General features: G+C 44.8%; 1 protein-coding gene across 1 annotated transcript in view; it reads left to right on the top strand.

The window, feature by feature from the left end:
- Positions 1-24,609, top strand: part of TRIO (trio Rho guanine nucleotide exchange factor) — a 2,940,676-nt gene that overhangs the window by 2,441,776 nt on the left and 474,291 nt on the right. The window contains 2 exon segments of the mRNA XM_069730426.1: positions 26-174; positions 3,438-3,504. Coding sequence (XP_069586527.1) covers positions 26-174; positions 3,438-3,504 — 216 coding nt within the window.

The raw sequence follows: 24,609 nt of genomic DNA, 5'->3' as shown, positions 1-24,609 counted from the left end.
GAAATCACTTTTGCTTACTCTACAGGCTTTAGAAGACCGTCCAAGTTTTCTTCAAGTAGATCAAGGTGACAGCAGTAGCCCTTCTTTTAATCCTTCAGATACATCTCTACTGTCTTCTGCCTCTCCAATTGAAGAGATGGAGGAAAGGAAATCCAGCTCCTTAAAGAGACGACAGTAAGAAAAATGACATTAGCTTATATTATTTTTTTCTTAACTATTCATTATGTGCTCTTTGGCAGCAATTAAAGGGGTTATGCCACCTTCATATAAAATATATATGTGTTATGAAGAAAATGCTATTAAAAATTTTGGTCAGAAGATATTTAAGTTTATTATTTGGATGGTGCCCTCTAGGTTTAGTAATAGTGCCTGTCCCTAGGCTCATTGTATGTACAGTAACTGTTCTTTAGTGATTCGGCCTTTCGTAGAAAAATGATAATAGCTGCCTTAAATTTTATTCTCCTCCCGCCCACTGCCGCACCTCTTCCTTCAGCAACGCCTACGTCTACATGTGTCCTGCGTACCTTATCTTTAACATTAGGTATGCAGGCCATGTGGATGTATGCGGATTCCTCTGCTTGCGTTATTTTGATGCTGCGCCGACCGCAACAAAAATGCAGCATGTTGCATTTGACGCTGGTCAGCGCAGCGTTAAGATGACACATGCGGAGGCATCCACATACATCCACATACATCTGCATGGCCTGCGTACCCAATGTTAAAGATGGGGGACGCATGCAGACATAGGTGGAGCAGAAGGAAGAGGTGCGGCAGTGGGCGGGGCTTAACGGAGGAAGAATGCTTTCATACGCAGCCCTGCTGAACGCTAGTCTGAAACCAGCCTAAGAGAGACGGCTGAGATTTATTACTATATTTTTACAGCTACAATGATAGCAGAATAAAGATTTACTGCTCATGCTGGAACACCAGTTATATACAAAGTACAATGACAGGCATTATTATTAATTATACAGCACTATCTTTACAATAAAATAATACATCTCTTCATCACCATTTCCTATTTTTAATAGGAGGAAGAATTGATAAAATACTATTTTTTTCATAAACAAAAAAATATATTTAAACCCCTGTAAATCTGAATGTGTAAACCACAACAGTATAATTATCAGTAGAATCTGTAAACAGATTGCAAAGCCTGTTCACTTTTTTTTGTTACACACTATATAACCCTCACAACTTTAGTCAGGGAAGTTGATAATGAACTGTTCGATTTTGTGACTCTCTGTCTCATGTCATGTTTGAAATTTTTCTTACTACTTCTACAAGTGTCAGCACGCTTTTACAAATTGAAGTAGTGTTATTGCCATTTTGTTGACTCCATAACGACGAGACAATCTTGAGAATTCTAACAAAAGATCAGGCTGGAAGTGTTTGTGGTGTCGCTGGAGAAATTTAGTAAGCTGCAAAATTATATTTCTGGGAAAATGCTACAGTCCTATAGCTTATTACCGTATACAGTATACTCAAGTATAAGCTGACCTGAGTATAAGTGGAGGCACCTAATTTTGCTACAAAAAACTGGGAAAACTTATTGACTCGAGTATAAGCCTAGTGTGGGAAATGCAGCAGCTACTGATAAATTTCAAAAATAAAAATAGATACCAATAAAAGTATAATTAATTGAGATATCAGTAGGTTAAATGTTTTTGAATATCCATATTAAATCAGGAGCCCCATAACATGCTCCATACAAAATATGCCCCATATAATGTTCCATAAAGTTCATGATGGGCCCCATAAGATAATCGATATTAAAATATGCCCCATATAATGCTGCACAAAAGATAATGATGGCCCCATAAAATGCTCCATATTAAAATATGCCCCATATACAGTAATGCTGCATAAAGGTTAATGATGGCCCCATGAGATGCTTCATACAAAAATATGCCCCATAATAATGCTGCACAAAGGTTAATGTTGGTCCCATAAAATGCTCCATATTAAAATATGCCCCATATAATGCTGCATAAAGGTTAATGATGGCCCCATGAGATGCTCCATACAAAAATATGCCCCATATAATGCTGCACAAAGGTTAATGATGGCCCCATAAGATGCTCCATATTAAAATATGCCCCATATAATGCTACTGCGATTAAAAAAAAAAGACATACCTCTCGTTGCTGCCCGCTGCTACTCAGCGTCGCCGTCTCTCTGCAGTGACTCGCACTAACCACGTGATAGCGCCCTCTGACCTGAACATCACAGCCAGAGGACGCGGAAGACAGCGCGGCGGTGGAACGGTAACAGGTGAATATTTCATGGCTCACCTTCCCCCAGTCCTACTCACCCTCCTGGCGCTACATATCAGTCCCTCCATCTCGGGCACCGGCATCTCTCTTCCTGTCTGCCTTCCTGTGCTGAGCGGTCAGTGATATCGCTCATTAAAGTAATAAATATGCGCTTCACGCCTATGGGAGTGGAGACGCGTGCATATTCATTACTTTAATGAGCGGTTACACGTGACCGCTCAGCACAGGAAGGAAGACAGGAAGAGAGATGCTGGCGCCCGAGATGCAGGGACTGATATGCAGCGATGACACCAGGAGGGTGAGTATGATGTCTTCTACTCCCCCATCCCCCCTCCCCTGCCGGCAATGAGTCGTGTATAAGGCGAGAGGTGTGTTTTCAGCACACAAAAAAGTGCTGTAAATCTCTGCTTATACATGAGTATATACGGTATCTATTTGAATTAGAGAATTAGGAGATTGTAACCCCAAGCGGCATACATGTCCGATATGCATTGAATACCTATAGAAACCAAAATGAGATGTGCAAAGACAAGATTAAATATAAATCGTATGAAACTTTATTAACAAAGTTAAATATTATAATAGGTAGAAGGGAAAATAAATATCTAACGTGACAGACACAAATATACAAAGTGGATGAGCCTTAGAAGGAGAAAATTAGCCTAAAAGATGAAGATTGTGTAAAATGGTCAAGTATGAATGGCAGGCATAGAAAAGGGCACAATTACAATACTACCAGGCACATAAATGATTATACAGTAGATGTAAGCATGGTGTAAAATTACAGGTTAAGGTGGCAACAATATTAAAATCCAAAGGAATCAAAATAAAAAAAATATGCAAGGTGCAGTAGTAAAAGTAGTAATCAGGACAACACATAATCAACAAAGCATATTGGAGGTCTACCACCAATGACCTGATGCACGTTTCAGTGATGCTTCTCTCCCTCTCCCTTGGAAGAGAGAGGCTTCAGCATTCATCTCTCTCAGTTTGAAATGTTATACTTTTCATATTATTAGCAAGCTTCTGTTTCTTCTAGTGTGATTATTGAATTAGGGTGTAGTGGATATGTTTTATTCTAAGGAAAGTCTGTAGATTTTATCTTGAACTTTTGCGTTGTGAATTTTTTAATATTGTTAACATCAATTCCATTGCTCTCAGTTATGTGTTACAGGAATTACTCGACACAGAACGTGATTATGTGAAGGACCTTGGCTATGTGGTTGAGGTAATAAAGAAGCACAATTGAAATGTCACATTTTGTTTGTGTTTTTGAATCCAGGCTACTTTTCTTTAAGCTAAACATGCTAATATGAGTGCATAAGAAAAAAATGCTGCAGGAACACACATAATGAGCTCGATTTGTCGTAGCTGTTATGCCAGAATTCTACCATAAAGAACTTTGAAAAGTCAAAACATTTTGGTGCATCTTGAGGCTGCTGTAAAATTTAGAAGCTTTTGACATTCTCACGCCATTTTCGCTCAGCTCTGACAAAGTGGGTGAAGCTGAGATTGAATTGGGCATGGCGCCCGCTGCTTGTCAAATTCATGACTAGTTTCAGTGTTCGCTATGCCATAAATTTTAAGCCAGCAGGGACTGCAGTAGGATTTGTGGGGATGTTAACACAGTTGCATGCTATTCATCCGACGCTCCTGATTAATGAATAGGTGTATGCTCTGACTTCCTCTTAAAATCTGATTCGTCAGATGGCAAGGACAGTTATGCCAGCACTGATTATGCTCAGGTCTCACATGACATAACAATATCACGTGTGCCCCGGGAAAGCAAGTGACGACACTGCTGGAACACTGATGTCATTGAAAGTGGGCATAAGTGGACAAACCTTTTAAAGACATGGAGATTAGTGATGAGCGAATTTTTTGGGAAAACGGTTGCATAAATTCAGCACGAATATGGCACATTGGGTTTCGTGATCGGAAGCATGAGCAAAATTTTATAAAATCAGAAAAAAATCGGTAACATTTTGTAAAAAAGTGCAGGAAAATATTTGCGTTGCCACAAAAGTATTTCAACACTTTAGTAACAATAATGGTGGTGTATCATGAGTGTTTGGCGCATGTTTGATTAGGGGAGAGGTGCAAAGCTCAGAGGTGCGGCGTTCTTGTAAACAGTCTTTTTTTGTCTGTGCACATTGCGGCTAGCCAATCAGGGTACAGGAAACACCCACAATGTCCTGACACCATGGCTTGTGTCATTGGCTGCTGAAATCACATGTCCATCTTCATATAGATAGTGGACATCTTGTTTTAGTGCCATTTTGACACTATAACAGAGCAGCACAGATTTTAGTTAGCTAAGCAGTTATATATCATTCAGATAGTGTAAGTAGCTGGTGTCCAGTGTGGCTGTTAAATTTAGCTTCTAGCATTGTTTTTGCTATTAGTGAGTTCCACAGAAAAAAGCCAGCAGGGCACATGTCCTTCAAGTGTGCTGTGCACTGCTTCTATTGTGCCCCATGCACGAGTATAGCATTCTAAACAAAAAAATTCACTAGCTAAATGTGAAAAAGCCTTCTGTATCCCAGATTTTAGCTAGGTGATTGTATATCAGTCAGATAGTCTAGCTAGCTAGTGTCCAGTGTTCCAGCTTCTTTGAATCCCAAAATTTGCTTCTTAAAAACATGGCAATGTCAACATTCACATGGCAAGCTATAGTTGCGTGTTTCAAACACTCAAGGTGTCCTTTATCAAACTATACATGAACAGGTCCTATATGGCTTTTATACAAAATGTAACCAATAAAAGAGTGATTTAAAATCACATGACAAACATGCTAATCACATTAAAATTCCATGTGCAAAAAAAAGGGAAAATGGGGAGAGGAAGCAAAGGAAAGGGATAGAAACAAGAGAAAAAGTATGAAATACATAAAATCATGTCATTACATGCATATACTTTGACAAAAAAAAGATCATTCAGACCCACAGGATGGCATGTTCCCAAATAAAAAATACAAAATGCCTCTCTGGTCATTGGAAGTCTCTTGATGTTTCCTCCTCTCAGTTGATGTGCAATGCGTTCTATTCCAGAAATGCTAAATGAAGCAGTACTTATTTGATGACATTGAATAAAATACCTGGATGCAAATGAAATGGCACCATTCTGTTATACAGTGGGAAAAAAAGTATGTGGTCAGCCACCAATTGTGCAATTTCTCCCACTTAAAAAGATGAGAGGCCTGTAATTGACATCATAGGTAGACCACAACTATGAGTCAAAATGAGAAAAAAAAAAATCCAGAAAATCACATTGTCTGATTTGGCAAAATTTATTTTGCAAAATATATGTCACGGGGCTACCGCGACAGAGAGGTTCCAGAGAACCACAGCGCTCTGGGCCTTGTTCACACACGATGAACAGATGCTGTTTTCCTGAATTCTGACCTGGCTGTCTTGTGCCAGCAGGGCAGGAGTTAAACCTTGTTGCTGAAGTTTGCTGAGAGCTTAGTCTCTCAGCTGAATTGGTTTTTGTAATCTCCGCTCCTATATAGACTCAGCCTACCCTTGACTACAACTTTTGTCAGTGATCATTTCTGCTGCCTGGCTTGAAGTGGGAAGGAGCGTGGTGTTAGGAGCTTGGAGGTTTATCTACAGAGATTGTTGTCTGCTGTTTTGGTTGCATATTAAACCTGTTTTCCTTCCTAGTTTTTTCCTTCTCTTCCCTTCTCTGTGTTTCCTCTGTGGCTGTGTGAGCATTTGGTGAGTTTGAGATTTTAGTTACCTTGTCTGCATACCCTGTTTAATTGTCATATTTATACACTGGTGCAGTCCACCTCCCTGGGGGCGGAGAGGGGGCCACTGATAGGGCCTGCACAGGAGACAGGGATACGCTGGCGGCTCAGACCTCCTAACCATTATAGGTACCCCTGAGATAAGGGAAAGCCAGGGCCCCATTATTAGAGTGGCAGGGACAGGTGTGGGTCCCAATATGCCGTCCTAAGCCTTTATCACCATTAAACGGCGTATCACTGACCTATAAAAATTTTCTTGGTCCAATATGGACCCCATTGTTGCTTTAGTTGGACAATTGCAGCAACTCAGTCTAGAGGTGGCTGACCTCCGCTCGGCGGTTGTACGGCGCACTCCAGTGGCCACTGCAGGGGTTGCTACACATCCACATGCTTCGCTGGAGCCTAAAATTGCATTACCTGACAGGTTCTCTGGGGGGCACGACAAATTTGTTACATTCAGGGAGGCCTGTAAATTATACTTTAAGTTGTGTCCTCACACTTCAGGTTCAGAGGAGCAGAGGGTTGGAATTGTAGTATTGCCCATACAGGGTGATCCCCAGGCCTGGGCTTTTTCACTTCCCGCAGACGCTTTGCCGTTACGGACGGTGGAGGAGTTTTTTCGAGCCTTAGGTCAAGTGTATGATGATCCTGACCGCGTCTCCCTCGCTGAGTCCACAATACGCCACCTTCGACAGGGAGACCGGCCAGTAGAGGAGTACTGCTCTGAGTTTTGGAGATGGGCTACTGACACAAAGTGGAATGACCCTGCACTCCGCAGTCAATTTTAACAGGGACTATCTGATAAGATAAAAGATGCCTTCACCCTGCAGGAGACACCAACCACTCTGGAGGCAGCTACATCTCTTGCGATCCGTGTGGACCGCCGCCTGCACCAGAGACTAAATGAATCGCCGCTATTCAAGGGTAACTCAGATTTGGACTTACCAGAACCGGGTCTCTAGGAGAACCTATGCAGTTGGGTGGCGCTTCTCGTTCTAAGGGGGCTGCAGTAGTACGGCGTAAGGGAGGTGCATTTTTTTGCGACAGAAGGGGTCATTATGCGAATGTGTGTCCTTTTAGAAGACAACCGCCGGAAAACTATTGAGCCTGGGTTGCAGGGAGGTTGGCAACTCGGGTGTACTTGATTCCTTCATAGGTAAACCACAATTTTTCTTACCAGCCGAGATTCGTCTTGGTGAAAGTAGGCTCATAATCTCTGCCTTCCTGGACTCTGGGGCAGTGTTTAATTTAATTGATGCTGGGTTTGTTCAGGCACAGGGGCTTAAAACTCAAGAGTTGTCTAGACCCATACCTATAATTGCTATTGATTCTGCACCTTTGAGCCAGGTGACTTTCACTCCAATCGTCCGTGGGGTGAGCCTACAAATAGGGGCGTTGCACTCCGAGTCAATAGATTGTTATGTGTTGGGGGATTGCTGTCGCCTGTAGTTCTCGGTTTACCCCCACACCGTCCTTATGATTGCGCCATTCATCTCATTCCTGGTGCTAAACTGCCTAAGAGTAGGCTATACAACATCTCTGCCACAGAGAGACAGGCCATGAAGGACTATATCATAGAGAGTCTGGCCAAGGGTCATATCAGACCCTCGTCATCACCCATTGCTGCTGGGTTCTTCTTTGTAAAGAAGAAGGATGGGGGTTTACGCCCATGCTTAGACTTCCGTGAATTAAACCAAATTACCGTCCGGGATTCTTTCCCGCTCCCTCTTATTCCGGACCTCTTTAATCAAATTATGGGGGCTAAGTGGTTCTCCAAATTAGACCTCAGGGGGGCATATAATCTGATTCGGATGAAGGAGGGGGATGAATGGAAGATGACGTTTAATACTCCAGAGGGACATTACGAGAACATGGTTATGCCTTTTGGGTTATGTAATGCTCCTGCTATGTTTCAACACTTTGTCAATGATATACTTAGTCACCTGATAGGTAGGTTTGTGGTGGTATATCTCGATGACATCGTAATTTATTCCCCTGACCTCGAGTCCCATCAGGTTCATGTACGGCAGGTCCTTCAGGTACTCAGGGGCAATAAACTATTTGCCAAACTTGAGAAATGCATATTCGCGGTCAAAGAGATTCCGTTTTTGGGTTATTTATTATCCTCCACAGGATTTCATATGGATCTGGCTAAGGTCAAGGCGGTCTTGGAGTGGGAGCGTCCTGAGGACCTTAAGGCCTTACAGAGGTTTTTAGGTTTTGCAAACTACTATTGCAAATTTATTAAAGACTTTTCAGTAGTAGCCAAGTGTTATGGACCTGGTGGTTAGGAGCACCCGAAACGACCTGATGGTAAAACTAACAAAGGACAAGCTCTGGGAAGTGGGAGCTCTGCTGACCGCAACCCCTAATCCTATCACACACACTAGAAATAGCCGTGGAGCGTACCTAACTCTACCTAGACGCCTCTTCACAGCCTAAGAGCTAACTAGCCCTAGAGATAGAAAATAAAGCCTACCTTGCATCAGAGAAATTCCCCAAAGAAAAAGGCAGCCCCCCATATATATTGACTGTGAGTTAAGATGAAAGTCACAAACACAGAAATGAAACAGGTTTCAGCAAAGGGAGGCCAGACTTACTAAACAGACTGAGGATAGGAAAGGTAACTTTGCGGTCAGCATAAAAAACTACAAAAAGACCACGCAGAGTGTGCAAAAAGACCTCCGCACCGACTCACGGTGCGGAGGTGCCACTCTGCATCCCAGAGCTTCCAGCTAGCAAGGCAAAATCATGATAGCAAGCTGGACAAGAAAACAATGAACAAATAATTAACTAACAGGGACTTAGCTTCTGCTGGAGTAGACAGGTCACCAGAAAGATCCAAGAGCGAACTGAACCAGTACAAGAACATTGACAGCTGGCATGGAGTAACGATCTGAGTGGAGTTAAATAGAGCAGCCAGCCAAAGAATAAACTAAGTCACCTGTGGAAGGAACCTCAGAAGCAGCAGCTCCACTCACAGCCACCAGAGGGAGTCCATGGACAGAACTCGCCGAAGTACCATTCATGACCACAGGAGGGAGTTCGATAACAGAATTCACAACAGCCAAGCCTTTAACAGACATGACCAAAAGAGGCACGGACTTCTCTGTCTGGTCCAGTACGGCCTGCCAGGCTTTCAAAACTTTGAAGAAGTGTTTTTCACTGCACCAATACTAATACAGCCTGACATCACGCAGCCATTTGTGGTAGAGGTGGATGCCTCTGAGGTGGGGGTGGGGACTGTATTGTCACAGGGGATTTCTCCGAGTAAGTGGCGTCCATGTGCATTTTTCTCGAAAAAATTATCTCCTACTGAGAGGAATTATGATATTGGTAACAGGGAGCTGTTGGCAATTAAATGGGCATTTGAAGAATGGCGCCATTTTTTGGAGGGAGCACTTCACCCAGTCATGGTGATCACAGATCACAAAAATCTGTTGTATTTAGAATCTGTGAAGCATCTCACACCTAGGCAAGCTCGGTGGTCTGTCTCTGTTTTTTGCCAGGTTCAATTTCTACATTACGTATAGGCCAGGAAGCAAGAATGTCAAGACTGATGCATTAACCCGTTGTTTTCCAGGGGGTGGGGATAATTGTGAGCCAGGTCCTATACTTCAGAAGGGTGTAATTGTTGCCGCAATTAATTTGAGAGAGAGGTGTTAGAGGCGCAGGGGGACGCCCCTGCAACCTGTCCTTTAGGTAAACTTTATGTTCCTGCTAATCTTCGTCTTAGGGTCATTAATGAACATCATGATTCGGTTTTGGCCGGACACCCTGGAAGTAAAGTTACCATGGTCCTTCTCACTCTGCGTTTTTGGTGGTCTGGGGTAAATCATGGTGTACAGGAATATGTCGCTGCCTGCTGTGTGTGTGTGCGTTCCAAGACCCCTCGTACTCGCCCTTCTTGGTCTCTCCAACCTCTGGAGATTCCCAATAGACCTTAGACCCATTTGTCAATAGACTTCATCACCGACTTACCGGTTTCTGAGGGTAATACAGTTATTTTAGCTGAATTTGACAGATTAAGCAAGATGTCACATTTCATTGTCCTTCCCGCATTACCTAATTATCACTCTCACGCCCCACTGTGCCACAAACCAGACTACCCTGGAAGGGGCGTGACTATGACAGCTGCCTGGGTTTTCACTGGAGCCTCTGATGGTGAGGTCAGGATTGTGCAGCAGGCAGCTGCCAGGTGATACTCCAGGGTGGTGTCTGGCTGTGGCTGCTGATCCCACTTGGGAGACAGGAACACTAGGATCGGTGCGGGCATCAGACAGGACTAGCAGATGAGCACAGATGAGATTCAGACTAGTAGGCTGGCACGGCTGAGACACAGAGCTGGCAGACACAGCAGAGAATACAGGGCTGGCAGGAACACGGCAGAGAACACAAGGCTGGCAGGAACATGGCAGAGAACACAGGGCTGGCAGGAACACGGCAGAGAACACAGGGCTGGCAGGAATACGGAAGAGAACATAGGGCTGGCAGGAACACGGCAGAGAACACAGGGCTGGCAGGATCACGACAGAGAACACAGGACTGGCAGGGACGGCAGGAACACAGGACTGGCAGGAACGGTGTATGAAGGTGTGGTGTATGAAGGAACAGGTAGGGACCTGTTCACACAGGAGGTGCAGGTATGGATATGTAGTATGAATGAACAGGTAGGAACCTGTTCACACAGGAGGTGCAGGAAAGGAAACAAGCCAGAAGGAAAGGAGAATGAAGGAACAGGTTGGGACCTGTTCACACAGGAAGAGAACCGCAAGGCTGCAGACAGGAGCGGTATAGCAGCAAGAGATAGCGCAGCAATAAAAGCTAAGCAGAGCAGAACCACAAGGAATATTGAGAGGAGCTGCAGCAAGAGATTTCTGCAGCGGCAAAGCAGAGCAGAACCGCAAGGAATGCGGAGAGGAGCTGCAGCAAGGGATTACGGCAGCCGCAGAAGCTAAGCAGAGCAGAGCCACAAGGAATGAGGAGAGGAGCTGTAGCAAGAGAATGCTGCAGCAGCAGAGCAGAACGGAGCAGAACCGCAGGAGTGCGGAGCAGAGCTAAAGCTACAGAGCAGGCAGAGCTGCAAGAGTGCGGAGCAAAAGCAGACTGAGAACACAAGGAAAGACACAGCAGGGAAGGAAGCCACAGACAAGGAGACCGAGATAAGACTAAGTACAGACAAGGCAATGGAACAAGACACAAGGACAAAGACACAGAGACCAGGATATTCTGCCTCCTGGAGGGCGGACAACAAGATCAAGGCAAGGAGAAAAGCCTCCAGATAGGGAGTAACACAGAGCAAGGCCTGGCAAACTCAGAAGCTACACATTGTACAGGCCCAGTCCACTGGGTGGGGCTGCACTAAATACTGGAGGCTTCTTGGTAATTGGTCAGAAACAGATTAGACAGGTGCACCTGATTCTATAAGAACCAGAGAGTTCAGGCGCCTCCCCCCTATACATACAGCCAGGAAGCATACAGAGGGCAGAGGCACAGAAAATGGAGCTGGCAAGAAACATAAACCACATCATGACCTGGAGTAGTGGGTAAGATAGCGTGAGAGATGAGAGGCCATGCCGTGATGCCAGCAGAGTTGTTACTCTAATGCCAAGACTCTTGCACAGATCTTTATCAACGAAGTTGTGAGATTGCATGGTATTCCTTCAGATATTGTATCAGACCGTGGGGTGCAGTTTATTTCTAAGTTTTGGAGGGCTTTTTGCAGCCGTCTGGGGATTCATTTGTCGTTTTCTTCAGCATTTCATCCTCAATCCAATGGTCAGACAGAACGTGTAAATCAAAATCTTGAAACTTATCTCAGGTGTTTCATTTCAGAAAATCAGAAAGACTGGGTTAAGTACTTACCGTTGGCAGAGTTTGCAATAAACAACCGTACTCATGAGTCCACTGGTAAGTCCCTGTTTTTCGGGGCATATGGTTTTCATCCTCAATTCAGTTCATTTAATAGGAAGGATTCCTCGGGGGTGCCTGAAGAGGAGAGGTTTTCTTCATCCATTACATCCGTATGGCAAGGGGTTCTTGATAAGTTAAAGAGGATGAGTTCCAGATATAAGAATGCGGCTGATCGGAGACGTATGAAAAGTCAGGACCTATTTGTGGGTGATTGGGTTGGTTGTCCTCAAAGAATATTAAACTGAGAGTTCCCTCATGGAAATTGGGCCCTAGGTTTATTGGCCCTTATAGGATTGTGGCCGTCGTTAATCCTGTTGCATTTCGGCTGGTTTTACCTCAGTCGTTTAGGATCCATAATGTTTTTCATCACTCCTTACTCAAGAGGTTTGTGGTGTCACCTAATCCATCACCTTTACCTCCCTCTCCGGTCCTTGTTGATGGAAATCTCGAGTTCTAGATAGCCAGGGTCATGGATTCTCGATTTGTTTGCCAGTCTCTACAGTATCTAATACATTGGAAAGGGTACGGTCCTGAGGAGAGGATGTGGGTACCTGCAGCCGATGTCCATGCGGTTAGGTTAGTCTGGGCATTTCATACAGCTCATCCTGAGAAACTTGGTCCTGAGGTTCCGGAGGTCCCTCGTAAAAGGGGGGGTACTGTCACGGGGCTACCGCGACAGAGAGGTTCCAGAGAACCGCAGCGCTCTGGGTCTCCTTCACACACGATTAACAGAAGCTCTTCTCCTGAATTCTGACCCGGCTGTCTTGTGCCAGCAGGGCAGGAGTTAAACCTTGTTGCTGGAGTTTTCTGAGAGCTTGGTCTCTCAGCTGAATTGGTTTTTGTAATCTCCACTCCTATATAGACTCAGCCTTGACTACAACTGTTGTCAGTGATCAGTTCTGCTGCCTGGCTTGAAGTGGAAAGGAGCATGGTGTTAGGAGCTTGGAGGTTTATCTACAGAGATTGTTGTCTGCTGTTTTGGTTGCATATTAAACCTGTTTTCCTTCCTAGTTTTTTCCTTCTCTTCCCTTCTCTGTGTTTCCTCTGTGGCTGTGTGAGCATTTGGTGAGTTTGAGATTTTAGTTACCTTGTCTGCATACCCTGTTTAATTGTCGTATTTATACACTGGTGCAGTCCACCTCCCTGCGGGGGGAGAGGGGGCCACTGATAGGGCCTGCACAGGAGACAGGGATATGCTGGCGGCTCAGGCCTCCTAACCATTATAGGTACCCCTGATATAAGGGAAAGCCAGGGCCCCATTATAGTGGCAGAGACAGGATGCGGGTCCCAGTACGCCGCCCTGCCCTTTTATCACCATTAACGGCGTGACAATATGGTGGAAAATAAGTATTTGGTCACGTAAAAACATGCAAGACATGAAGACCCAGCGACAACCACATAGTGACGCAGGAGTGGATTGTGTGGGTGAGAGAGTCCAGTCAGAGAAGTTCCAGCAGACTGGATGAGTCTCCAGCCCATAATGAGGATCCTTCGGCTGAGAGATGTCCCCCGCGTATTCTGGTACCATTCAGTTACATGTCACAGGTAAGTGATCTTCGTGAAAGTTTAAACACAAGGAGTGCGCGGTTTGTGGAGCTCTGCTACCAGATTCCTATGGGAAGAAACTATGCCAACCATGCATTCAGCCGATGGTAGCGGAAGAGACACCAGACTTTGCATCCAGCTTGAGGGACATTGTTAGTGTAGAGGTTAGGGAATCAGTAAGATCCCTTTCCCAGGAAGGTGTCCGTACAGATAGAAGGCCCAGGTCCCCATTATCAGATAAGTAAAGTAAATAAGGCAGCACACTGTAGCGCTGAAACATGCAAATATGAAACACGAAAATTGAACTGCATTACTGCACTAGAAATATGAAAAATAAGAGCGTTTAGCGCATAAAAATGGCCAATTTTATGTGTACCTGGTAAACCCATTATCAGATAGTGACAGCAGCTCAGGTGAAATTGTGTCGGCTTCTTCTTCTTTGACTTCATCATCGTTGGAGGCCCAGTCAAGTCGTTCTTGCTTTCCGGTCGATCAAGTGAACAGCTAGTAAAGGCGATCAATAGCACAATGGGCATTGTAGTACCCCTTTCTGAGAAGTCCATGCAGGATGTGATGGTCGGAGGGTTGGACCAGAGAACGCGTTAATCTTTTCCTCTGAATGAAAGAATCCACTCTCTTATCTTGCATGAGTGGAAGAAATCAGAAAGGAAAGGTTCCCTACCGCCTGCCTTCAAAAGAAGGTACCCATTTGAGGAATCGGCCTCATCTTCATGGGATAAAGCCCCAAAGCTCGATGCAGCGGTTTCTAAATCTTCGAGAAAAGCCTCACTGCCATTTGAGGATATGGGAAATTTAAAGGACCCATTGAATAGAAAAGCTGATACTTTTCTAAATGGCGCCTGGGAGATGTCCACGGGGTCCCTTAGACCGGCAGTGGCTGCTACCTGTACAGCCAGGTCCCTAATGGTCTGGTTGGACCAATTGGAATCCCAACTAAAGGAGAGAGCTTCCAGAGAAAGTATCCTGTCTTCTCTTCCCATGATCCAAGAAGCTGCACCGTTTTTATCTGATGCATCAGGGGACTCGATCAGACTAGCTGCAAGAGCAGCGGCTCTCTCAAATGCAGCACGGAGAACCTTGTGGCTTAAATGTAGGCTGGGTGACATCCAGGCCAGTTCAATGTTGTTTAGCATCCCTTGTGAGGGGGATTTCTTGTACGGGACATTGTTGGATGAGCTCTTAGAGATGGCAGGAGACAGTAAAAAGAATATTCCCAGCCTATCGGGTCCTTTCCACGGATGTTCCTTCAGCAGGAAAAGGTTCAACCGTAGAACGTCATCTAGAGATAAGACTAGAAAGGACAACGGGAAAAACAAAGGTAGAGAATACATGTTTATTTCCTCCCAGGACCGTAGAAAACCACCCCAATGACTGTCGGCCCAGGTAGGGCAGAGGCTTTTAGCCTTCTACCTGGCCTGGTCAAGAATTTTGGACAGTATGTGGAGTCACAATATCATCAGTGCAGGACTTAAATTAGAGTTCCAAATAATTCCTCAGGACAGGGTCATGGTAACTCCCACTCGCTTCTCACCAGCAGAGCAACAGGCACTAAAGTCGGAAGTTCAGGAACTTTGTCACAAAGCAGTCTTGGTGGAGGTTCCTGTGTCTAAAAGAGGAAAGTGGTTTTACTCCCCCTCTCCCTGATTTAGAAACCGGACGTTCTTATCAGACTATTATTAATTTGAGAAGTCTGAATAAATTCTTGGTGGTGCTTTCCTTTAGGATAGAGTCTGTGAAGTCAGCAATAAAATTACTCTTCAAAGGTTGCTTCATGGTAGTGTTGGACCTAAAGGACGCTTACTACTACATACAGTGGCTTGCGAAAGTATTCAGCCCCCTGGAACTTTTCAACCTTTTCCCACATATCATGCTTCAAACATAAAAGATACCAAATGTAATTTTTTGGTGAAGAATCAACAACAAGTGGAACACAATTGTGAAGTTGAATGAAATTTATTGGTTATTTTAAATTTTTGTGGAAATTAAAAAAATGAAAAGTGGAGCGTGCAATATTATTCGGCCCCTTTACTTTCAGTGCAGCAAACTCACTTCAGAAGTTCATTGTGGATCTCTAAATGATCCAATGTTGTCCTAAATGCCTTATGATGTTAAATTTAATCCAACTGTGTGTCTTCCAACAAGACAATGATTTCAAACATAAAGCAAAATCTACAATGGAATGGTTCACAAATAAACGTATTCAGGTGTTAGAATGGCCAAGTCAAAGTTCAGACCTGAATCCATTCGAGAATCTGTGGAAAGAGCTGAAAACTGCTGTTCACAAACGATCTCCATCAAACCTCACTGAGCTCGATCGGTTTGCCAAGGAAGAATGGGCAAGAATTTCAGTCTCTCGATGTACAAAACTAATAGAGACATAACCCAAGCGACTTGCAGCTATAATCGCAGCAAAAGGTGGCGCAACAAAGTATTAAGTTAAAGGGGCCACATAATATTGCACGCCCCGCTTTTCAGTTTTTGAATTTCCACAAAAATTTTAAAATAACCAATAAATTCCATTCAACTTCACAATTGTGTTCCACTTGTTGTTGAGTCTTCACCAAAAATTTACATTTGGTATATTTTATGTTTAAAGCATGATATGTGGGAAAAGGTTAAAAAGTTCCAGGGGGCCGAATACTTTTGCAAGGCACTGTACCTATACATGCAGATCATAAGCAGTTCCTTAGGGTGGCCGTGTCACTGGAAGGTGTGGTAAGACATTTTCAGTTTAGAGCCCTCAATTTTGGTCTCGCCATTGTTCCACAGGTCTTTACCAAAGTGATCGCAAAGGTCATGGCACATCTCCATGAGCAGGATATTTTGGTAGTTCCCTATCTGGATGACTTTTTGATTGTAAGCAATCCAGTCCCACACTGCAATACTCAAGTAAGGCGATTTTCGCTCTGGATGCGCTCAGGTGGCTTATGAATATTAAGAAATCACGTTTACAGCACCTAGAGGTGCAGGAATTCCTGAGTCTGGTGCTGGACTCTGAAGTTTGGGAATGTCGCTTACCAAGATCTAAAGTAGACTGTATTTGATGTCTGAAGGCTGTAAACTGTCCATCTATGTACCTTAGGAGGCAGTGTCTCTTCTAGGCTCACTCACGTTGTGCATTCCGGCGGTTCGCTGTGACCATACTAAGGCCTTACAGTGGGTTGTATTACATAATATTCGTCAGCTAGGAGGGTGCCTAGATCTAAAATTCTCTCTGTCCCCCTCTACAATACAGTCCCTCTGTTGGTGATTAGATTTACTGAACTTGACCAAAGGGGTTTCCTAGGTAACATATCTTCCGGATTGTTACTACGGATGCTAGCCCCATGGGTTAGGGGGCACATATTGGGAAGGTGTAAGTCCAAGGGATTTGGACAGGTTCTGAGCAGGCCGGTTCATCTTACCTGAGAGAGCTGTTAGCGGTGGAGCTAGCAATAAGTCGGCTCCTTATGTCTTTGCAGGGTCAACATGTCAGAGTGCTTTTCTACAATCAGGTAACTGTGGCCTACATCAACCACCAGGGGAAACCCGGTCCAGATCATTGATGGAGGTAGCAGATCGTATTTTTTAGATGGCCGAAACTCACCTACTATCGTTAACCTCCCTGCACATAAGAGGAAAGGAGAACATCAAAGCCGATTTCCTAAGCAAGCTCAGATGGGGGAGTGAGTGTTGAATCAGACTGTCCTCAACCAGATTGTTGTCATGCCCTCAGCCGCAGGTTCGGTCTCCGCTGTGCAGGGAGACCGGCGCCTATCACACAGCCTTACTCACCCTGTCCGTGGCTCCAGACGATCTGCGGCTTCTTTCTCTGCTAAGAACCTGCATCCTCTTGGCAGGTCTCCTGGAAATGCTCTTAGGAGCCGCGCCCCACTTCCTGCACATACTTGAAACAGCAGAACACCTGTTCGCTATTAGGGTCGTCTGTGTTATGATGCTCTGTGCATAAAAAGCACCCTCCCCTTTAGGGAGGTGCCTGGGCTATGTGTTCATTCTTTGGATTGTTGCCGCAGCTTCAGGCCACGCTCTGCTGTGCTCTGCACTTTACTTATGTCTCTATTTTCACAGAGTCCTCTTCTGGTGAATCCCATTCTGGACTTCTCTGGTCTCTCCGGTTCTCACTCCAGGTTGTCTTGCCTCTCATCATGGAATCCTCCAGACCCTGCTACCAGTGGAAACTACCTTGCTGGATTTCATGGAGCTTCTGGGATTGTCCCCACCAGCTGGCCCAAGTATTCTACTGTGTTGCTAGTTTGTCAGTATGGGTCGTCCTCTGGTCCTGGATTCGTAGCATTCAGGCCACCTGGTGTTGTGACGGGGGAATCCCTGTATAGGGGTACACCTTGCCCGCTGCTCCACTACGTGGTACAGTGCTGTGATCCAGAGGTTCTTTCCCTCTGACACCTGTTTCCTTTTTGTTAATAAATATCTTTTGGTTTATGAGATCTACTCTCCTGTCTTTGGAGTATCGGGTATACAGCCGCCACTGCACTATCAGTGGTCTAGTGAGTCCACTTTACCTTGTCACACCCTGTGGGCGTAACAATTGTGCAGATGTGGGGGTGTCCAGACATAGATCTTTTTGCCAACAGAGAGAACAGGAAACTGCGTCGGTTTTGTTTCCTAAACCCCAGAGAAAGTCCACAGGTGGTGGATGCTCTCCTGATTCCATTGGATTTCAAAAAAGCATATGTGTTTCCTCCAATAGCCCTGATCCCATTGGTTTTGGGGAAGATATGGTAGGACAGGGCACGTCTTATTTTGATAGCCCCATTTTGGCCCAAGAGACCATGATTCTCCTGGATGTGAAAGGAGGTCTATCACCCGGAACTCTCAAACTTCCTCTCCCAGGGTCGGGTCTTCCATCGCAGGTTTCAAACTTACATCTGACAGCATGGAATTTGAGAGGGCACTGTTAAGGGGGAAGGGGTTTTCACATAACCTGGCGAACACTTTGTTAAAAGCAGAAAAGCATCCACAACAAAAATATACGCTAGAACCTGGAGTAAGTTTTTATCAGTTTCAGGGGCGGAGGTTGTAAGAAAGGTTAAGATAGGCCAAGTGTTGGAGTTCTTACAAAGGGACCTAGAGATTGGTCTGGCCACAAACTCCCTCAAAGTCCAGGTTGCGGCAATAGGGGCCTTGTATAATTATGATCTAGTGGGCAATTATTGGATATCTACATTTATCAGGGCATCAGCCAGATCTAGGCCCTTCCTTAGGTAAAAGTTAATGCCTTGGGATTTAAATTTAGTACTAACAGCATTGACAGAAGCTCCAGTCGAATCCATTGAGAAAGCCCCAATAAAAATTCTTTCTCTCAAAACAGCTCTTCTAGTGGCACTGACACCGGCTCGTAGGGTTAGTGACATCCATGCCCTATCCAGGCAGCCTCCATATATCCAATTTGGAGAAGATATTATTAATTTTAAGACCGGATCTCTTGTATTTACGAAAAGTACAGTAACTTCTAAGTTCCACAGACTGTAGGAGATAGTTCTTCCTTCCTTCCTTCTGTGCCAACTACAGAAATCAAAGAGAGAAAGCTCCATTTGCTAGGTGTTAGGAGGTGTCTACTTAGTTATATTTCGATAACTGATCCTTAGAAAAAAGAGAATTCCCCATTTATTTCCTTTCAGGGGGTTATGAAGGGGCTTAGAGATCTCGAAAAGCACCTTAGCTAGGTGGATTAGGGAAGCAATTACTTTGGCCTATACAGCTAGTGATATTGCAGTTCCAGGGTGCCTGAAAGCTCACTCCGCACGAGCCATGGCAACTTCCTGGGCTGAGAGATAGGAAGGGTCGATTGAGGAGATATGTGAGGCGGCTACATGGTCTTGTCTCTCCACCATTTTTCAAACATTATAGACTGGATATGGGTGCCTCCTTCGATCACACATTTGGGAGAAGGGTGCTTCAGGTTGTGGTCCCTCCCTAATTTCCTTACTTCTATGTAATTCTCTTGTGGTGCTGTCATGGGAGAACAAATAAATGCTTAGTTACTTAACAGTAACAGTGTTTTTCGAATCCCATGACCGCACTGTTATATTCCCTCCCTTCACGTGTGGGTGAGCACTTCTTGTTGCCTTAGCATAGTGACATGTGGATAGTTATTTGGGTATGAAATAATGTGTATATATTGCTGCTAACCTGGGAGGTCCTCTCATACTCTGTAATCCAACTGAAGCGGGAGATGGGTGCCACCCTTTTTATGTCTGTAGGTTTCCTGTCCCTGAAAGTGGTGCTGTCATGGGCTCTGAAAAACACCATTACCGGTAAGTAACTAAGCATTTTCCCCACTATATGTTCAGAGATTCTGACCTTTAAATTGCGGGTGGTGCAACCTATATACATCAGATTACTTTCAATGCTCTTAATCATGTATACAACATTGTGAGTGTTGCAGTTTATATATTATTGAATTTTAACCCCTTCCTGACATGCGCCGTACTAGTACTGCTCTGCGGGAACTAGTATGGCGGCACGATCACCGCAGTCTCACGGTGAGCGCCGCAGTGATCGCGTGCGGTTGTCAGCTGTATGTGACAGCTGACACCCCGCAGCAATAATAATAATAATAATAATAATCTTTATTTTTATATAGCGCTAACAAATTCCGCAGCGCTTTACAGGTTGCACACATTATCATCACTGTCCCCGATGGGGCTCACAATCTTAATTCCCTATCAGTATGTCTTTGGAATGTGGGAGGAAACCGGAGTACCCGGAGGAAACACACGCAAACACGGAGAGAACATACAAACTCTTTGCAGATGTTGTCCAAGATGGGATTAGAACCCAGGACCCCAGCGCTGCAAGGCTGCAGTGCTATCCACTGAGCCACCGTGCTGCCCCCGTGCTAGTGCCGCTCGTGGGCATTTAACCCCTCTGATGCTACTGTCAGTAGTGACAGCGGCATAGAGAACCGTCACGCAGGGAGGCGGCTCCCTGCGCTCTCCCACTGAAACAACGCGATGTGATCGCTGATCTGACACAGTGCTATGTAAAGTGTCAGATCAGCGAACTGACTTTATATAGTAATGTCTCAACCTAGGACAATGTTATAAAGTAAAAAAAAAATAATTGTATAAAAATATTTTTTTTTAAATTCCCCAAATAAAGAAAAAAATAAATATTTTTCCTGTAAATCCATTTATTTAAGTAAATAAAAAAAACAATAAAAGTACACACATTTGGTATCGCTGCGTCCGTAATGACCCGCTCTATAAAACTATCCCACTAGTTAACCCCTTTAGAGAACACCATGAAAGAATAAATAAATTAGGCAAAAAACAATGCTTTATCATCATACTGCCGAACAAAAAGTGCAATAAAACATGATCAAAAAGACGGATGTATATAAAAATGGTACCGGTGAAAACATCATCTTGTTCCGCAAAAACAGCTGCCATGCAGCTCCATCAACAGAAAAATAAAAAAGCTCTCAGAATAAAGCGATGCAAAAATAATATTTTTTTTATATAAAATAGTTTTTTGTGTAAAAGCGCCAAAACATAAAAAAAGATATAAATGAGGTATCACTGTAATCGTACTGACCCGAAGAATAAAACTGCTTTATCAATTTTACCACACGCAGAACAGTGTAAACTTTCCTCCCCAAAAGAAATTCAGGAATTGCTGGTTTTTGTTCATTCTGCATCCCAAAAATCGGAATAAAAAGCGATCAAAAAATGTCATGTGCCCAAAAATGGTACCAATAAAAACGTCAGCTTGTCCCGCAAAAAAACAAGACCTAACATGACTTTGTGGGCCAAAGTATGGATAAATTATAGCTCTCAAAATGTGTTGATGCAAAAACTATTTTTTGCATCAACACCCTGGAGACACCATGGTGGTCCTGGCTGGGCTGCCCGTCGGTGGCTTTCACAGCAGGGACCAGAGTCCGGAGGATTCCTGTCTCCAGGGATGCCAGCACCCGGTAAGTATTCCCATTCTCTCGTTGTTCCGGTGGGTGTGCGGTGCAGCGGGGTCGCGGAGTGCCGGTGTCAGGTGGGTGCTGTGCGGAGCGCTGCTGGCCGCGCCTGGCGTCCTGCGCATGTCTCAGCACAAGCTGGAGCATTTCCGGGCTGCGGTGACATCGGGGGCGGAGCCGGCGAGCGCTTCCGGATTGCTGGGTTGCTGCGCATGCGCAGTAAATTTAAGATGGCAGCACCACCGGATCCTGGACGCCGGGATCAACGCGGGCCTTTTGACCTCCCAGCTGCATTCCGGAGCAGGAGAGCCAATAGGGACAGCACAAGGCAGTCTGCTGACTGGAATCAGGGGGATTTAAGCAGGTTCCAGAGTCAGAACCATGCTTTGGCCTCATTTTCATCATGGAGAGTGATGGTGATCGGCAGCCTCAGCTGCTGGATGAAGTGCGACAGAAGCCCAAGGAGAAGGAGCATGTCAGGAGTGACCAGTCCAGTTGTAAGAGCTCTTCCAGGCAGGGATCGAGAGCATCGACTGGGAAAGAACCCCCTTGTATTTCGGTACCATTTTCTTCTGCGGAATCTACATGAAAGTTCACTCAGTGACGCAAGCCCCCTTATACTTTGTCATTTTAGGGGAAGAAATGTGTGGGCAAAGCGAAACATAAGGAATGCGCCCTCTGTGGAGTCCCCTTGCCAGATTCTTGTCCCAAAAAATGATTCACCCCCTGTATACAGCAGATGGTGAGGTCTACAGGAGGAGTGGGGGCGGAGTGACATTAGGTCAGATAGACAATATCACCTTTACTGTCCTCCCCCAGGTAGCAGAAGAATCTCTGAATGCGGCAAGCTTAAAATAGATGGTTAGAGCGGAAGTGAGGGAATCCCTGAGGTCCCTATCCCAAGCGGGAAGTTCAAAATACAAGGCCCCTTTGAACTCTGATTCTTCAGAAGGAGAAAGAGAAGAGGGTTCCTATGATTCTGTTCCCTCATCTTCTTAATCAGAAGAAGACTCTGGCCGATTCTGTCTGCCTCTGGACCGGGTAGAAAACTAGTAAAATCAGTCAGAGGAATGATGGGCATAGAAGAGCCTAAAACACAACCTTCCAAACAAGAGATGATGTTCAGTGGATTAGATCAAAGAAAGCGTAGGTCTTTCCTGTTGAACGACAAAATTCAGGAACTAATTCTTCGGGAATGGAAAAAACCCAAAAAGAAGGGTTCTTTACCACCAGCGCTAAAGTGCAGATACCCCTTTGACGATCCAGCAGTCAACACCTGGGACAAGACCCCTAAATTAGATGCTGCAGTGGCAAAAGCATCAAAGAAAGCCTCACTACCATTTGAGGATGTACGGCCCCTTAAGGATCACCTTGATAGGAAGGCAGACACCTTCCTTAAGGGTACCTGGGAAATGGCAGCCGGTTCTCTAAGACCGGCAGTAGCTGCAACTTGTACGGCTAGATCCTTAATGGTCTGGCTGGATCAGTTGGAGTCCCAGCTGAAACAGGGCGCTTCCATAGATATAATTCTGAATGCTCTACCAGTGATACAAGAGGCCGCTGCCTTCCTGTCGGACGCTTCAGTCGATTCAGTTAAAATGGTGGCCAGGGCAGCGGGACTCTCCAACACGGCTCATAGAGCCTTGTGGTTGAAGTGCTGGTCAGGAGACATTCAATTGAGATCAAAACTCTGCGCTATCCCATGCAAAGGGGAGTATCTCTTTGGTCCAACCTTGGATGAGTTGCTGGAGAAAGCAGGGGATGACAAAAAAATTCCCTAATTTATCTTTTGCGTCCTACCGTCGTCCTTTCAAGAGAAAGACATTTGGTCTGGGAAGGAAGCACGTGTCATCACCCTCTAGAGACAATTTTAGATGGGAGGATTAACGCAGAAAAGGTACGGGCTTTATGTTCCGCCGTTCCTCAAGAGAACGTAAGAAGCCTGACCAATGACTAGCAATCCCTGTGGGGGGAGATTGTCTGCCTTCCTTTCAGCATGGTCAGAGATCATGAATAGTGATTGGGTGTGAGGCATAATATCGGATGGACTGAGACTTGAGTTTAGTCACCTGCCACGAGATAAATTTAAATGAACTCCCTTGCGTTCTTCCCCTTTTGAACAAACAGCATTGGAAGCGGAGGTTGTGAACTTATGCCTTAAAAAAGTTCTTATTGAGGTTCTGGAATCGGAGAGAGGTAGAGGTTTCTACTCTCCTCTATTTCTTATTCAAAAACCAGACAAATCGTTTAGAACCATTATAAACCTTAAGTCCCTTAATGACTTTCTAGTTAATAGAACCTTCAAGATGGAATCAATCAGTTAAACAATAAAGATGCTGTTTCAACACTGTTTCATGGTAGTCGTAGATTTAAAAGATGCGTATTATCATGTACCTATCCATGAAGACTTCCAAAGATTCCTAAGGGTGGCGGTTCTTATGGGAGGAATAGTTTGCCATTTTCAGTTTAGGGCTCTTCCCTTCGGTCTATCAGCAGCGCCTAGGGTGTTTACAAAGATAGTTGCAGAGGTCATGATGCACTTACGAGAATCTAATATTCTTGTTATCCCCTATTTAGACGATCTCCTTATAGTGGGGAATTCAGCAGACCATTGCCTACCACAAGTAGGAACGGCTAGGACCAGACTAGAACACTTAGGCTGGATAATAAATTATGAGAAATCCCGGTTACAGCCCCTAAAAATTCAGAGATTCCAAGGTCTGTTAGATTCGGAGGCCCAGCAATGTCGTCTTTCGCCAGATAAGTTATTACATATTCAACAACAGGTGTTAAAGGCGATTGATAGACCCTCCATGACCCTTAGACAGGCTATGTCCCTGTTAGGATCCCTGACTTCATGTATTCCAGCTGTCCGTTGGGCTCAATTTCACACCAGACCTTTACAGTCAGAGGTACTGGTTAATGACAGGGCTTTACAAGGGTCCTTGCAGGGTCAGGTAATATTGACTCCGTTAACCCTTACATCTCTTAGATGGTGACTAAATGCAGACAACTTATCTGCAGGTGTTCCCTGGGTGACACACGTGACTCGTGTAATAACCACAGACGCTAGTTCCTTGGGGTGGGGGGCCCATATGGGTGACATTGTGGTTCAGGGGCAATGGGACTCCCAAGCATCAGTTTCCTCCAATCAGAGGGAGTTAATGGCA

The sequence above is a fragment of the Ranitomeya imitator genome, chromosome 6 (assembly GCF_032444005.1).
Source record: "Ranitomeya imitator isolate aRanImi1 chromosome 6, aRanImi1.pri, whole genome shotgun sequence".
NCBI classification, from domain to species: domain Eukaryota; kingdom Metazoa; phylum Chordata; class Amphibia; order Anura; family Dendrobatidae; genus Ranitomeya; species Ranitomeya imitator.
This window is presented reverse-complemented; position numbering and strand designations above follow the sequence as displayed.